Source organism: Heterodontus francisci, chromosome 6 (genome assembly GCF_036365525.1).
Source record: "Heterodontus francisci isolate sHetFra1 chromosome 6, sHetFra1.hap1, whole genome shotgun sequence".
Taxonomy (NCBI): Eukaryota; Metazoa; Chordata; class Chondrichthyes; order Heterodontiformes; family Heterodontidae; genus Heterodontus; species Heterodontus francisci.
This window is the reverse complement of record NC_090376.1, coordinates 71,668,156-71,685,779: the sequence shown is the minus strand read 5'-3', so window position 1 is coordinate 71,685,779 and position 17,624 is coordinate 71,668,156. Positions and strand designations below refer to the sequence as shown.

At 41.8% G+C, this 17,624-nt stretch overlaps 1 protein-coding gene across 6 annotated transcripts in view; it reads right to left on the bottom strand.

Moving 5' to 3' along the window:
* Nucleotides 1-17,421, bottom strand: part of LOC137371388 (ubiquitin carboxyl-terminal hydrolase 35-like) — a 126,751-nt gene extending 109,330 nt beyond the window's left edge. For 3 of the 6 annotated variants that reach the window (XM_068033908.1, XM_068033913.1, XM_068033912.1), the window contains exons 1-2: nucleotides 17,276-17,421; nucleotides 3,207-3,899 (exon numbers count right to left, since the gene is read on the bottom strand). In XM_068033908.1, the coding sequence (XP_067890009.1) occupies nucleotides 3,207-3,888 (682 nt within the window). In that variant the 5' untranslated portion in view covers nucleotides 3,889-3,899; nucleotides 17,276-17,421. Of the gene's footprint in view, nucleotides 1-3,206; nucleotides 3,900-5,152; nucleotides 5,288-11,102; nucleotides 11,229-16,765; nucleotides 16,805-17,275 lie in introns of those variants that run through there. The other 3 variants (XM_068033909.1, XM_068033911.1, XM_068033910.1) reach the window with 3 other exon arrangements.
* Between the last annotated feature and the right edge of the window lie 203 nt (nucleotides 17,422-17,624).

The window sequence follows — 17,624 nt, the reverse complement described above, 5'->3', positions numbered from 1 at the left end:
TTAGTCATCAATATCCAGCTTTGGGAGATTTTTTTTTCCTTTAAGGGGAGAGAATACATTCCCACTGCATGAATATTGAAATCAAAATGGAAGCAAACAAGAATCCATGCATCACTGCCATAAAGGCCCTAAACTCAAGAAACAAATGTCAGGTTAGCTCATTTTCTGGTGCTTTAGTCTTCTGGATTTGAGCCACATATCAGGACATCAAACCAGGCCAGTGCTCCCCATAGTACTAAGAAGGTGCTGCATTGCCAAGATGCAGTACTTCACAAGATGTCAAACTGGGGTTACACCTGCCTATTTTGGTGGTTCAAGTAGACATTAAAAGTTCCCATACACTATTCAAACAAAAAGGTAATGTTTTCAGTGTCCTGGCAAAAAAGTCCTTCCCCACAACCAAAAAAGTGTTCAGTGAAGAGTGCCACAGATAAAACGTTCTTATGTTGAAGGAGTAACGGCAATGTTGGAAACTGGCAAATTATTCATCCACAGCATCAAGCACTCCAAGATTTAGTTAGGTGCTTTATTTGCCTGCGACAAGTGGAGTACTGCATGGATCTAACCTGAATTCCTTACTGACCACACTTCATAAGTGATAGGAAAACGTCATCAACAACTTGCATTTGCATAGTACCTCTAAATGTAGTAAAATGTCCGAAAATACTCAATATGCGTAGTCAGACATAAATTAACACAAGACAACAAAATTAGGACCGATGACTACTAGCTTGGTCAAGAAATAGGTTTTAAAAAGGAGAGCCTTAAAAAAGAAAAAAGTAGCGAGATTTTGAGAAGGAATTCTAGAGCTTGGACCCAGACAGCTGAAAAGCACCTGAAGTGGGGAATTACACAAAAGTTGCAGCAAGGCACAGCCTTGAGTTGCAGGATTGGAGAACATTAGAGATAGGGAGGGGTGAAGCCACAGATAGAGTTGAACAAGATGATCATTTAAAAAAATAAATTGGTATTGGTGGACTAGAAGCTAACGTAGGTCAGCGAGCACAGGGGTGACAAGTGAATTGAACTCGATGCAAGTTAGGATATAGGCAGCAGAGTCTTGGATAAACTCATGTTTATGGAGGATGTTAGAAAGGAGGTCAGCCAGGAGAGCACTGTCACTGGGTCAAAATTCTGAAACTCTCTTCCTAAAAGCACCGTGGGAGTAACTGCACCACATGGACTGCAGAGGTTCAAGGCAGCGGCTCGCCACAGACTTCTAAAGGGCAATTAGGGATGGGCAATAAATGCTAGCCTTACCACCAAATGCCATGAATGACTAACAGAAAAAGGTAATTTCCCGAGAGTAACAAAAGCATGCACAAGAGTTTCAGCAGCAAATAAGCTGAGCAGAGTCAAGCAATATTAGATAAGTGGAATTCTGCAGGCATGGAAGGAATGAGTTTGGAAGCTCAGTTCAAGATCCAACAGTCTAGTTTAGCACAAAATGATGGGAAGGTCAGGGCATGGAATTGGTAGCTAGTTAAGAGTTTTTGGCAAAGGCTGTAAACAATTGCTTCATCTTCAAAATAGGAGAGGGCCAAGGATAGTTTTCACTGGAACGATGGAGGTGGAGGGGCGACATGATAGAGGTTTACAAAGTTATGAGCGGCATGGACAGAGTGGGTAGTCAGAAGCTTTTTCCCAGGGTGGAAGAGTCAGTTACTAGGGGACATAGGTTTAAGGTGTGAGGGGCAAAGTTTAGAGGGGATGTGCGAGGCAAACTTTTTTTTTTAAAATACAGAGGGTGGTGAGTGCCTGGAACTTGCTGCCAGGGGAGGTGGTGGAAGCAGATACTATAGCGACATTTAAGAGACATCTTGACAAATACATGAATAGGATGGGAATAGAGGGATATGGGCCCCGGAAGTGCAGAAGGTGTTAGTTTAGGCAGGCATCAAGATCGGCGCAGGCTTGGAGGGCCGAATGGCCTGTTCTGTGCTGTACTGTTCTTTGTTCTTTGATAGATCGAGCTAAATGGTACAAGAGAAGTGACTGCAGGATATTCTCTGGCGATAACAGAAACCAGTGAGGGTGGTCCCACTCAGCTCGACAGAGGGGAGGAGGATCTGGTCAACCATGTCAAAAGCAGCAACGAAGTAAGAATTTCTTTCACATGAATAAAAAACAAAGCATGCTGTCACGAGTATAATGTAAAAAGTTAAACATCCTATTATGTAGCCCAACAATGTGCCTTAATTCCAAACGCACGCTTTTGTTATTTCTCGGGAAATTACCTTTTTCAGTTTAGTCATTGATGGGATGTGAGCATTGCTGGTAAGGCTAGCAGTTATTGCCCATCCCTAATTGCCCTTTAGAAGTCAGCAGCAAGCTGCTGCCTTGAACCACTGCAGTCCATGTGGTGTAGTTACTCCCCCGGTGCTTTTAGGAAGGGAGTTTCAGAATTTTGACCCAGTAACAGTGCTCTCCTGGCTGACCTTTCTAACACCCTCCATAAACATGAGCTCATCCAAGACTCTGCTGTCTATATCCTAACTTGCATCAAGTTTCTCATCAACAATCCAAGTAAAATGATCAACTTAATAAATGTTACAGACAGTTGTGTTGTAAATTACTGGAAAAATGTTCCAATTAACTTCGAAAATTAATTTAAAAAAGTGGATCCCAAATGTATGACTAGTACCCAGTATACCTGGGTGTATACTATGTCTGTTCCCTTTGGTAGTGCATATTGACAGGCATAGTAAAATGTTACTGGAAAAGAGCTAAGTGGCAACAGGCCAGAAATAGTTTCTGTCCATTTCAATGGAGCTGCTTCAGTGCAAAAAACACAAAGGTGCCCCCACGATATAAAGAGCAATCTTAATTGTAGAACAGAAAGTGACTCCAGTTTCAGCAGCACAATGAAATACCCTAGCAAGTCTTGGAGAGAAGCTCTTCAGTCTAGATCTAATCCAATCCCAAGACCCAGTAGTCAATAATGATGATCTGTCACAATACAACCTAGACATTCCAATTTTAAAAACCCTCAAAAGCATATCATTGCACACTAACACCAAATTCCTCCTGCAGAACACATCAAAAAAAAAAATTATGCTGCAAACCCACAAAAGAATAATTTCCAAGTTCTTGCACGGCTCCCAATGCCTAGTTTGCAGAGGCACTGGCTAGCACTCTGAAATGCAAGGAGACAGAAAATAAACATCCAATAATCATTCAATATTAAAAAACACATTTTGCCTTACCTGTTGATGAAATAACAGTGAATAGCTCTCGCAAGGATGGAATAATGGCTGCAGTTTGAGCCCGCCAGATTCTCTGTAACAAGCCGCTTACTTTGTTTACTTGGTCCAGAAATTCCACTATTTCATCTTCCTCTTCTGATCCACACTGGAACTGCCCTATGCTTCTAACAAGTTGCTGGCAGAATACCACTTGAAACTTCCCACTGGGAATACACCGAGGAAATTCAGCAAGAAGTTTACTAATGCTGGCGCACAGCTTTGATCCAGGTTTCTCGCACACTATTCGGAGAAGCTCAATTTGAAGGGCATGAAATACTTCATCAGCAGAAGAATTGTCTTCAATATACTTCAATCCTAGCTGAATGTAGTCTAAAATACCAACATTTCGTATTGTCAATGTTCCATAACCATCTTGCATTAATTTCAAGATAAACTTCACATTAAAAAAACTCTCAAACTCTGCAGTGTGGTTCTGAGCAAAAGCCTCGAGAACCTCTTTGCCCACATCCTTTTTGAACTTCGTGTCACCCAAGAGAACGAGCTTTGTAGACAATTCAAACATAGCCCAACACTGCTTGCTGTTGAGAGGCTGCTTTGCTGCCTCTAAAATACGCCTCACAAGACTATGCTTCACAGACGTTGGATGGTGGGACAACATCATGGCTTCTAATATCTTGTCCATGTCTTTGGAATCTAAAAAAAAAGTTTTACATTAATTCTAAATTCACTTCACCACACCCTTATAAATGCATTAAAAATTTCATATACACTAAGAAGATATCCATACACATATCTAGGAATGCAGTCAATGAAATCTTCAGATCTGCTAAAATTGATAATAGTGGCGTAAAGGTACTGTGTAGGATGTTGCATATTTGATGCTGGCTCTGTATTGCCTTCGCCAATCTCAGATCAGAAGATGATGGTGAGGTGCATTTTTGGGCCGTGGAAAGAAGTACGATCAGCCACTAATCCTGTTTGATTGCTATTCAGTAACCCCTGCTAGGCATGCACATATATGGCGATTAGATGAGACAGGGTCCAACTCAACTACATTAATTTTCTGCCAGCCACATCTCAGTGCTACCAGCACCCAAAGAATAGAACTGCCACATGTGCAAGATACTGGAATGTTGGGAACCACACAAAGTTCAAGTAACTACTAACAGGAGGTATAATGAAATTACATTTCAGTTCAACTACTTCAAGTTATATGTTTACTTATTCCAGGTGGCAAATCTGGTATCAGATGGAAAATACTCAGTAAATGAAAATCCAAGCACCTCTTTTTTGCATGCTTTGGACCACTCCTTTGGACCCCACCAGAAAGGCCGAGAGGGGGGTTTTGACGACTGGGCAACTCTCAACCTCCATAAATTTGCCCAGGCATGCGCCATGGAGAGGTCACTCCACTGACCACCTCCAGGCGCGTATCCATTGTCTCTCGAGATAAGGAGGCCCAAAAGAAAGAAAGTACAAACTGAAGTAAATATAGCCTTCAAATAGAAAAAAAACCTGCAACTGTGTTTTGACCACATTTCATCAGTAGGTATGAGTTCTCTTCCCTGTATCAAGAGGTAGCCAGATTTATCTCATCTTTAAAAAGATAGTGATGTTGTGAAGCGGGTTCAAAAGAAAAACAATGATACGTTGGACTAAAAATTAAGAGGGCATAATAGTCTGTAAAATGTTAAAAGGCATAACTAATGTAGACTTAATAGTAAGCAAGCTATTTGACTTGAAATGGTGAGTGTGGAATGGACTGTATAAATTATGACAAGTCTGAAGAGACTAGAGTCAAAAATAAACCTTCCCAATATACCTGTGGATATGTGGAACAAACTACAGCGAAATTTAAATATTGGGGTTAAGTATCCTGTTAGAAAAGTGACAATGACCTCAATTATAGCAGAACCAACTAGAACAAAACTGAAATAGTATATAACCTTCAGATCAAACTGCAGCACTCAAGCCTCTGTTCCAGCTCTTGGCAATATTCAACCTAGTCCCCCTTTCCTTGTTGCATTCTCACAACACATCCCAAGACGCTCAAGTTTGGAAAATTTCATTAAAACTGATGGCTGAAGAGGAAAGCAAAACAGTTGTAGGCAAAGAGAAACAGCCGAATAAGATCAATCAAGTTTATATCGTGCTTTTCATGACCTCAGGACACACCAAACCATTCATGGCCAATGAAGCACTTTTGAAGTGTATTCACGATTATGATATTGAGAAACAGCAGCCAATTTGTGCACAGTAAGGTCCTTCAAATTGCAATGAGATAAAAGACGAGATGTCTGCTTTTGGTGGTGTTGGTTGATGAATACTAGCAAGGTCACTGGGAAAAACTTCACTACTCTTTTGAAAAGCACCACAGGATCTTTTATACAACAAAAACAAGAAATGCTGGATTCACTCAGCAGGTCTGGCAGCATCTGTGGAAAGAGAAGCAGAGTTAACGTTTCGGGTCAGTGACCCTTCTTCGGAACAGGATCTTTTATGTCCACCTAAGGGGTTAGGTGGGGAGTCAGTTTAACATTTCATCCAAAAGGTGGCACCTCAAAAAAAATGCAGCACTCCTTCAGTACTAATTGCTTCACTAAAATAGAACGTTGTTTGTAGGAGCTTGCCGTGTGAAAATTGGCTGCTACATTTCATATGGACATACAAATTAGAAGCAGTAGGCCATGTGGCTCCTCGAGCCTGTTTTGTCAATCAGATCATGGCTGATCTGATTGTAACCTCGACTCCACATTCCCACTTTCCCCCGATAACCTTTCACCCCCTTGCTTATTAAGAATCTCTCTACCTCGGCTTTAAAAATATTCAAAGACTCTGCTTCCACTGCCTTTTGAGGAAGAGGGTTCCAAAGACTCACGACCTGCAGAAAAAAATTTCTCTCATCTCTGTATATTTAAATAGTGCCTCCTAGTTCTAAATCCTCCCACAAGGATCCTTTTCACATCCACACTGTCAAGACCCCTCAGGATCTTATATGTTCCAACCAAGTTGCCTCTTACTCTTCTAAACTCCAGCAGATACAAACCTAGCCTGTCCAACCTTTCCTCATAAGACAACATGCCCATTTCAGGCATTAATCTACTAAACCTTTTCTGAACTGCTTCAAACGCATTTACATCCTTCATTAAATAAGGAAACCAATACTGTACATAGTACTCCAGATGTGGTCGCACCAATGTCCTGTATAGTTCAAGCACAACTTCCCTACTTTTGTACTCGACTCCCCTTGCAATAAAATGATAACATTCTATTAGTTTTCCTAATTACTTGCTGAACCTTTTGTGATTTCTTTCAATTTTAACACTTCAAAAGTATTTAATCAGTGTGAAGCACTTTAGGACATCAAGGTCATCAACAAGCATTAGATAAATGCAAGTTTTTTTAACTGACAAATTTAAAATTGCACGTGCAAGAAGAGAAAGGTGCACTGGGTTGCTTCGACTAGGTCTATAATCACCTTGAATTTAAGCTCAGCACTGCATTAGTTTTCACATATATGCTGACAACATGCAGTTCGACCTGACCACATCTCTCAACTCCTGCACTGTTGCTAAATCATCAAACATCCAGTACTCGATGAAAAGTAATTTCCTCCAATTAAATATTGGAAAGACTGAAGCCATTGTCTTCAGTTCCACTCCAAACTCTGTGCCCTAGCTACTGACTCCATCACTCCCCTTGGCAACAGTCTGAGGCTGAACCAGACTGTTCGCTACCTCATTGTCATATTTAACTCCAAGATGAGCTTTCAAATACATTCACATCATCACCAAGACCACCTAATTGTACCTGTGTAACATTGCCTGACTTCACACATGTCTCAGCTCATCTGCTGATGAAACCCTCATTCAGGTCTCTGGTCATCTCTAGATTTGATTATTCCAATGCACTCCTGGCTGGCCTCACACATTCTACTCTCTAAACTTGAGGTCATCCAAAACTCTGTTGCCCATGCAGTCCCATTTACCCATCACCCCTGCGCTTCTGACTTCCATTAGCTCCTGGTCAAGCTACAGCTCAATTAAAAAGTTCTCATTCCATTTTCAAATCCCTTCATGGCCTCACTCCTCCCTATCTATATAATCTCCTCCAACCCCAAAATCCTATTACCTGCACTCATCTAATTCTGTCCCTGATTTTATTTGCCCCACCATTAGTGGCTGTGCCTTCAGCTCTGCTTCTTTCTTACTTTAAGACACTCCTTAAAATCTACCTTTTTCAGCAACCTTTTGGCCATCTGCCCTAAAAAAAAAGTCACATGTGGCTTGATGTCTAACTTTGCTTTATAATACTTCTGTGAAGCACCTTAGTACCCTTTACAATGTTAAAAGACGCTATACAAGTCGACTTTGTTGCTGTGTTGATGCTGAGAGAACCTTGTTCACTATATTTCAGCTGACTGGTTACATGTTCATTTACCCAATCTCAAGAAAGTAGATTAGACACAAACTGTGGTTTAAGCTAAAAACTATCAAATGGAATTAAACACTAAATTAATAACTGAACAGAAGAAGTCATGACAGTGGATGGGGGACGTCAATGTCCATCACCAAGAGTGGCTCTGTAGCACCATTACTGACACAGCTGGCCATGTCCTGAAGGACACAACTGCTAGACTGGGTCTACAGCAGGTGAAAAAACCAAGAAGGGGAAAAAAAACTATTTGACCTTGTCCCCACAAACCTGCCTGTCGCAGATGCATCTATCCATGATAGTACTGGTAGGAGAGTCCACCACACAGTCCTTGTGGAGATAAAGTCCTGTCTTCCCACTGAGGATACCCTCCATCGTGTTGTGTGGCACTACCACCATGCTAAATGGGATAGATTTCAAACAGATCTAGCAAATCAAAACTGGGCATCCACAAGGCACAGTGGATCATCAGTAGCAACAGAATTGTACTCAACCACAATCTGTAATCTCATGGCCTGGCATAACGTCCACTCAACCATTACCATCAAGATGGGAGATCAACCCTGCTTCAAAGAACACTGCAGGAGCAGCACTAGGCATATCTCAAAAAAATGAGGCATCAGCCTGGTAAAGGCACAACCCAGGACTACTTGGGTGCCAAACAGCATAAACATGCAATAGACAGAGCTAAGCAATCCCAACAACGGATCAGATCGAAGCTCTGCAGTCCTGCCACATCCAGTCATGAACGGTGGCGGATAATTTAAAAAAAACTGAAGGAGGTGGCTCCAAAAATATCCCCATCTTCTACGATGGGGGAGCCCAGCATGCCAGTGCAAAAGACAAGGCTGAAGCATTTGCAACAATCTTCAGCAAGAAGCGCCGAGTAGATGATCCATCTTGGCCTCCTCCAGTAGTCCGCAGCATCACAGATGCCACTATTCAGCCAATTCAGTTCACTTCATGCGATATCAAGAAATGACTGAAGGCAATGGATACTGCAAAGGCAATGGGCCCAGACAACATTCCAGCAATAATATTGAAGACATGTTCCAGAACTCGCCTCGCCCCAAGCCAAGCTGTTCCAGTACACCTAGAACACTGGCATCTACCCAGCAATGTGGAACAACTGCCCAGGTATGTCCTGGACACAAAAAACAGGACAAATCTAACCCGGCCAATTACCGCCCCATCGGCCTACTCTCAATCATCAGTAAAGTGATGGAAGGTGTTGACAGAGCTATCAAGCAGCACTTGCTGAGCAATAACCTGCTCAGTGACGCTCAGTTTGGGTTCCGCCAGAGCCACTCAGCTCCTGATTTTATTACAGCCTTAGTCCAAACATGGACAAGCGCTGAACTCAAGAGGTGAAGTCAGAGTGATTTCCCTTGACATCAAGGTAGCATTTGACAGTGTGGCATCAAGTAGCCCTAGTAAAACTGAAATCAACGGGAATTGGGGGAAAACTTTCCACTGGTTGGTGTCATACCTCGCACAAAAGGAAGATGGTTGAGATTGTTGGAGGTTAATCATCTCAACCCCAGGACATCACTCCACGAATTCTTCAGGGTAGTGTCCTCAGCCCAACCATCTTCAGCTGCTTCATCAATGACCTTCCTTCAATCATAAGAACAGAAGTGGGGATGTTCGCTGATGATTGCACAATGTTCAGCACCATTCACAACTCCTCAAATATTGAAGCAGTCCATGTAGAAATGCAGCAAGACCTGGACAATATCCAGGCTTGGGCTTATAAGTGGCAAGTAACATTCGCGTCACACAAGTGCCAGTCAATGACCATCTCCAACAAGAGATTCTAACCATTTCCCCTTGACATTCAATGGCATTACGATCACTGAATTCCCCACTATCAACATCCTGGAGGTTACCATTAACCAGAAACTGAACTTGAGTAGCCACATAAACACCATGGCTACGAGCAAGTCAGAGGCTGGGAATTCTGCAGAGGGTAACACCGCCTGACTCCCCAAAGTCTATCCTCCATCTACAAGGCACAAGTCAGGAGTATGATGAAATACTCTCCACGCCTGGATGGGCGCAGCTCCAACAACACTCGAAGCTCAACACCATCTGTCTCTGGTGGTCAGGATTCGGCACTCTCACCACTGCGGCCCGGGTTCGAATCCTGGCCCGGGAATCAACATTTCTAAGGCGGCACATTGACGCAGTGGTTAGCACCGCAGCTCCAGCGACCTGGGTTTGGTTCTGGGTACTGCCTGTGTGGAGTTTGCAAGTTCTCCGTGACCGCATGGGTTTCTGCCGGGTGCTCTGGTTTCCTCCCACAGCAAAAGACTTGCAGGTTGATAGGTAAATTGGCCATTGTAAACTGCCCCTAGTTGTAGGTAGGTGGTAGGAGAATTGAGGGAAGGATGTAAGGGAATATGGGATTAATGCAGGATTAGTATAAATGGGTGGATGTTGGGCCGAAGGGCCTGTTTCAGTGCTGTATCTCTCGATGACTGAGCAAGCAGCCTGCTTGATTGGCACCCGATCCGCCACCTTCAACATTCACTCCCTCCACCACCGACGCAGTAGTGTACACCATCTACAAGATGCATTGCAGCAACACACCAAGGCTCCTTAGACAGGATCTTCCAAACCCACTTCTACCAACTAGAAGGACAAGGGCAGCAGATGCATGGGATGTGAGTTTCCCTCCAAGTCACACTATCCTGACTTGGAACTCTCACCGATCCTGCAACTCCCTTCCTAACAGCACTGTGGGCATACCTACCAGTCAAGGCGACAGCCCACCATCTTCTCAAGAGCAATTAGGGATGGGCAATAAATGCTGTCCGAGCCATTCCATGAACGAAGAAAAAAAAACACTTACAATAGTGATATGCTTAACTATCCTTCCTTGGAAAAGTAATAACCACATCCACTAAATTCTAATACAAACGGGACTCTAAGCAAGGCAACTGTATATTAACCTTAACGCAGCAGTTTATTGCCAGCCCTCTACCGAGAGGGCCTCTTTCACCTACATAGCTTTCATTGTTGGCTGCGAAACAGTATTCAAAAAAAGTGACCAGCACCAATGAAATGAATGAGTCTCAAAATCCAAGAGCTCCCAATAAAATGCACAAGATGCTTCTATCTAAATTGAGTGGCTTGCCTCCTGCCTTAGACATCTGACCTAACTCAAAAGTCTATACTCTGGGCTATTATATCAAAGCAAATGCATAATTCCTTGTTTTTAACCGAACATGTACCATAACAGAACCCAATATTGTAATACTTAATAGATAAAAATGTTCCCATCTTGTCATATCCTCACAACATTGTTCACATTCTAATTAATTTAAAAAATCATCAGGTTTTGTAACTAATGTACTACTTTAACAGCATATAAACTATAAATGTCATTAAGGCACTGAAATCAATCTGCTGTAAAATTCACTTGTCCATCAGTCAAGAACTGAAAAAAATAGTACTTACTGAACAGATGTACATTGTTATCCAAGATGGATTTGAAAAAGGGTGTACAAAAATCAGTGACATGGACACTTTAAAAAAAAAACTGCCCCATTGCCATGAAATGTTGCTCAAGTATTCTGCTCTGGACCAGTGTCAAATTGGAATCCACAAGTACACCATATTACCAATTTACAAAAAGAACAGAAAAATAAAGAGATATAAAAGGTGGATGTGGAAAGGATGTTTCCTCGAGGGCGAGTCCAGAACTAGGGGACACTGTTTTAAAATTAGGGGTTGCCCTTTTAGGACAGAGATGAGGAGAACTTTTTTCTGAGGGTTGTGCGACTTTGGAACACTCTGCCCCAGAGGTGGGGGTGGCAGGGTCATTGAATATTTTTAAGGTGGAGAAAGAGATTCTTGTTAGGCTAAGGAATCAAAGCTTATCGGGGAGTAGATGGAAGTGTGGAATTCAAGACACAAAAATCAGCCATGATCTTATTGAATGGAGGAGCAGGCTCGAGGGGCCGAATGGCCTACTTCCGCTCCTAGTTCGTATGTATAATTTGCTAAGAAAAGGTATGCTCAATCAGAAACCCTTTAAGTTGATTATGAATAAAATGACCATTTTGAAGCACCACTACCACTGAAAAATCTGGTTTGCACATGCGGAAATTCTGTGCATGCAGAGAAGCAATATCAAAATATCCCCGAATGCCAATTTGCTAGTATCAGCTCCAAAACCTTTCAATATATACGCTTCAATTCAACAATACTGCACTGAAATTAAAATTTAACAATTTAATGGCCAAAATTCTTTACTGCAAATTATTTTGGTGCAAAGTATAATTTCAAACACCATTTTAAAGTCAACAATTTTGGAAAGTTTGAACAACACTTAAAACAAAGCATTCTTGCAATTGGCAGCTGACTTCAATGAATGATTGGAAATAATGGGCCTACATTTGTTTGTGTCAGAGCCTGGAAACATATGGGTTATGTTGCCCAGGTAAAATTAACAAGACCAAGGAACAACTCAATAGGACACTTATTTGATGTGTCTTTTTTGAAAAAAGGGCATGGAAATAAAAGGAGTTTACAACTTATGAGCAAGTCTATTTTTCAAAAAATTAAAAAGTTTCGCATTTTAAGTGCTCGATATGTATTGGTCTCAAAGTGATGACAACCAAAAGTGAATCCTTAGAAAGAAATTAGTCACAGAATCGTTACAGCGCAGGAGGCCATTCAGTCCATCATGTCCACACTGGATCTCTGAAAGAGCAATTAGTCCATTCCCCTGCTGCCTCCCTATAACCCTGCACATTCTTCCTTTTCACCCAACAGTCTAATTCCCTTTTGAATACTTCAGTTGAACATGCCTCTCAGGCAGCATATTCCAGACCTTAAACACTCGCTGCGTGAAAAAGATTTTCCTCATGTCTCTTTTACTTCTCTTCCCAAATACTTCAAATCTGCGCCCTCTCATTCTCGATCCCTTCACGAGTGGGAACAGTTTCTCTCTATCTACTCTGTCCAGACCCTTCATAATTTTGAATACCTCTATCAAATCAACTCTGAACCTTCTCTTCACCAAGAGAAACAGTCCCAACTTATCCAATCTATCTTCATAATTGAAGCTCTTCATCCCTGGTACTATTCTCATGAATCTTTTCTGCACTCTCGTCAATGCCCTCATGAACTTTGCCTGAGACTTGTTACAATAATTTAAAAGAAAACAGAACTACTAGCAGCCAAGATAGCCATGAATTTGCATGTGGAAAAACTAAAGAATCAGCTTGGAGACAGAGGTGATTACCCAATCTGGCCAGAACAATGCAGGTGATCGCTGTTTAAATTACCTAGAATGGTTTTGTCAATGTTGATCAAAAGCCATTGACACCCATTGACTTTGAAAGAGCCAAACCCCCTCTACCAAGTATGTCTGAACAGCTCGAGAGGAGAACTTTGATTTTTATTTTTTAAACCCTTCCGGAAACTTCTGCTTCAAACACAATGAGGTGGTCACATCACATGACTGTTTGGGCCACACTGGAAATTTGACAGCGATGACTCAGAAGTCAGTGAGTCACTGAGACCTTGGAAGAAAACAGCACCTCTCTCTCCAGCAAAGTCCCAAGGAAGCCTCGGCTACAGCTAAACCTCAAATCTACAGATCCTCACAGTTAGCAACAAAGAGGACATGGATAAAGCCCCTCTTCGGCCTTCCGGAACCAGAGAAGCAAGCCCGAATTGTGCATGTGGCCCAGCAAGGACTTCAAGACTTTAATTTCAACTAAACAGACTCGGAATCTTAATTCCATTTTTATTAAAAGACACTACTCCAACCTCCAAACTTTGTTTTTTCCCCTCTGTCATCTATTTATGTTTGTGTGCGCCTCTCGTGTGACAGAGCTTGGAAATGTCACATATTTTAATAATTTTAACCAGCTTAGAGTTATAAGGTTAATAACCTTACATCTTTCTTGTTTAAACTCAAGAAAACCTGGCTGATTGGTTCATTTGAAAGTATATATTAGAGTAACAGGAGCAAGTCCTCACTGAGTTGGTAAGTTAAATCACTTAAAAAGATAAACCCTTTTGCAGTCAAATCAGAAAATGGGCGAAAGGGAAGCCTGAGACCCCTTCCTCATCTGGTCGTAACACCAGGATACTATTTGCTTTATTAACTGCTCTGAACCTGTCCTGCCATGTTCAATGACTCATGCACACATACAACCAAGTCCCTCTGCTCCTGCACCCCCTTTAGAATTGTACCCTTTATTTTATATTGTCTTTGTTCTTCCTACCAAAATGAACCACTTAACATTTCTCTACATTGAAATTCATCTGTCAGCTATCTGCCCATTCCAACTTGTCTGTCTATCTGCAGTTCTCCACCATCCTCCTCATAGTTCACAATGCTTCTAAGTCTCATATCATCTGCAAACTTTGAAACTGTGTCCTGTATACAAAGGTCTTGGTCATTAATATAAAAGTCAGGAAAAGCAAGGGTCCCAACACTGATGAAAGGTCACTGGCCTGAAACATTAACTCTGCTTCTCTTTCCACAGATGCTGCCAGACCTACTGAGTATTACCAGCATTTTTTGTTTTTAATGTCCCAACACTGACCCCTGGGGAACTCCACTACAAATCTTCTTCCAGCCGGAAAAAGATGTATTAACCACTCTGTTTCCTGTCACTCAGCCAATTTCATATCCATGTTGCTACCATCCCTTTTACTCCATGAGCTATAACTTTACACACAAGTCTGGTGTGTGGCACTGTATCAAGCACATTTTGAAAGTCCATAAACACATCAACTGCATTGCCCTCATCAACTCCTCAAAAGACTCCAGCAAGTTAATCAAACATGATTTTCCCCAAGAAATCCATGCTGGCTTTTAGTCAGACATCAAAATAGATGGGAAAATAGGGATCTTACTTTGTGAAACTATATGTATAAAAGAGTGTTTTTGACACCCAAATACATCTGGGAATGTTTGGATAAATCAGGAAAGGATTCTGACTGATGTGTGAAGCAAGTCATCCAAGCTGAGAAAATATTAGGGAAGAATTCGAAAAGCAAGTAGTCTAGTCAGATGTAAGCAAATGTTCACGTTTACCTGAAGTAACAAATCACCTCGGAGAACAGAAGCACAGAAATTAGAACAATTATGCTTGCTTACTACAGTAACATACAAGCATAAGCCTACTAGAAGAAGTGGTGAGAAGGAATAACTTCAGCTCCAGACAGATCCACCCTGCAGGTGTGCTACAGGTGCACAGGAGTGACCAAAAAATTCCAATACAGAAAGAGAAGTCTGAAAAAAATCTAGGAATAATTGTGAAAGTTAGTAGTTTATCAGCACTATGCTAGGCACAATTGTTTATCCTCCCTCATGCCTGTGTAGGATGCCTGGGATGTTTTTCTATACTAGCAATGCTAATAAATACAAGTTACTTTTGTTTGAATGTACTTGGGATAAAATTGTTATCGAATGCTGCTTACTAGTCAATCTCAATAATTGTGAAGCCCAGCTGATGATACAGTTAAACTGTTAAATTCTGTCAGTTAATAATGCTGGATTGTTCTTGCAGAGCTAACAGGCACAATGAACAGAATGGCCTCCTTTGTGTTGTGAACTTGTATGGTTCTATTCTTTCATATTTAATCTTTTTACAAATGGTGTTTGTAGCTGTGTTAGTGCAGATATATTAACAAAGTGAAGTTAATTTTAGTGTCCAACTTCATTTTAGATGACTCGAGCCAGTTTACTTGTTTATGTGCAGCATACTCACTGAATGGCTTGGCTTGCAGAAGTGTTAAAATGCTTTGAACTGGCTAACAGACAGTGCAAATCTTTTTACATTTAAAACTCTAGACCTGGAAGATAAATTGCCAATCCCATCTTCTGGTGTAGAGTTGAAGATTCACCTGACACCCTTTGAACAATACTGCTCACACTTCGATCACCCCATGGTTCCCCACACAGCACACGCAATTCTATGCATGCTGCCAATGGAAAATCCCAAGTTGAAACCAGGCACGTCTGCAAATATATAAATAAAATTGTAAGTCAACATGATTCAAAGTCTTACATCTATCGTTGTCCAGTTCAACAGCCTAACAGAGGGCACCTCTCTGTCCAATCAGCCAATCATTCAAGAACAGCAATTTGCATTATATATCCATTTGACATGAGTGTCACAAAATACTTCAGGGAGCAGATATGAATGTTAAACAGGAGGAGAAAAATTAGAAAGTGACTGCATAGATAGGTTTTGAAGAGTTTTTGCAGATGGGGAAAGATGTAGCAAGGCAAAAGGCTTAGGAAGTGCTTCCAGTGAACAGGGCTGAGGCAGCAGTAGGGAAGGGATGCAGAAACAAGCAGAGCCAAGAGTTTAGGTTTTCAGTTGGGATGCAGTGCTCTTGATTTATTTCTAACGAAATGTGTTGGCACCAGTGGAGATCAGCAAGTACTGGAGTGATGGGCAAGAGAGTCTAAGTAATAGTAATCCTACATATGGAAATTTTTACAATGAACGCAGACCTGAAACATGTCATGAATGAGTTATCATGTCTGACAGATAAGAGGCTGATGGCCATTCAATATGGTAACTCAATATGAAACAGTGCTTGCTGGTTTCATAGGCTAAAAGAATGAGCATAGATACTGTCACAATTTTAAACATGTTAACTGACAGAATTATAGCAGTAACTAGCTGTGTTCATTGTTTTCTGAAATGTACTACAACTTCAGGATCAAAAATGTGCATTTGACTGCAGCAAAATGCTAAAGACTAGTTTTTAAGCATTGCAAGATTTAGGAAAGAAATATCAAATGGATAGCTAGACGCAAGTTTAATGAGCTTCAACCTACAACACCGATTCTAGCAATGACAGAACTTCAAGCCATCAATTAAAATGTATTGAGTTATTTTGGCCTTACACTTATAGAAAATGTTAAAAAGACGGTTTAACTGCAAGTTCCAGTACCAAACACTTCCTTAATTTTAAATTAACTTGAAAACAGAAAAAAAGTACGTCGATACAGAAGACAGATGTGATTTATATTTGTAAATCGACTACAAATTATAAAACTATAAAGTGAGATTATAGTAAGTTATTCTGCAAGCGTCAATCTGTATGAACACATTTGCGGAGCTGCAGTGAGGTTAACTAACCAAAAGGTAAAGCCACAATCGCTTAAGAGAATTGAAAAGAAATGTAATGGGGCGGGGCGCTAATCATTTAATGTATATATGGAAGGTTGGTCCAAGAAGCTTGATGTTATCATAGGAGGTCCAAAACGTTACATTTTAACAATTATCAACAGGCGTAGCACTAGTTTTTGAAATTCAATTTGGTCTAAAATCCACCGAACACTCTCCCGGCCCAGACTTCGGTGTCGCTTAGCTGCACTTCACTTCACTTCACTTGAAACCATCTCCACGAGCCGCAGAGCCGGGCACAGCAATCGCCACCGCCACACCCCAAGCAGGCAGTCACTCTTGGGCGGATGGTACGAGTCTGAATGGCTCAGGATCCGCACAGCTGCCGACCCGCTAACTCCAGAGAGGTGACGTTAGTTAACACCAGGTCGGCCGGTACACGGCCCTCGCACTAATCTCCAAACGCGCATGTCCAACAGTCGCGGAGAATCAATTGGCGGGGGTGGGGGGGGGGAATCAAACCTTTAAAAACCCCAATGCGTCAATCCAACCCGTGGTCAGCCGGGCGCTAGAACTGATATAGCCCCGGACCCGCTACAACATCCCAGCTCAAGCTCGGATCCAACAGCACAGGTAGAGACACAAGTGCACAGCCATATCCAGAACATTCCGCCCACCAGCAGCCAATCATGATAAACAAGGCGCGCCCACAAATATCCCGTCAGCCAATCCAGAGCGCAGGGCGGATGCCGAGGAGTCCGCCCACACACATGCCTACAACCAATCAGTGGGGAGGCAGGCAAAACCCGCATCGTCCGCACCCGGTGCGCAATAAATAAGGCTGTCAGAGCCACGTGTTGTCAATTTGTAC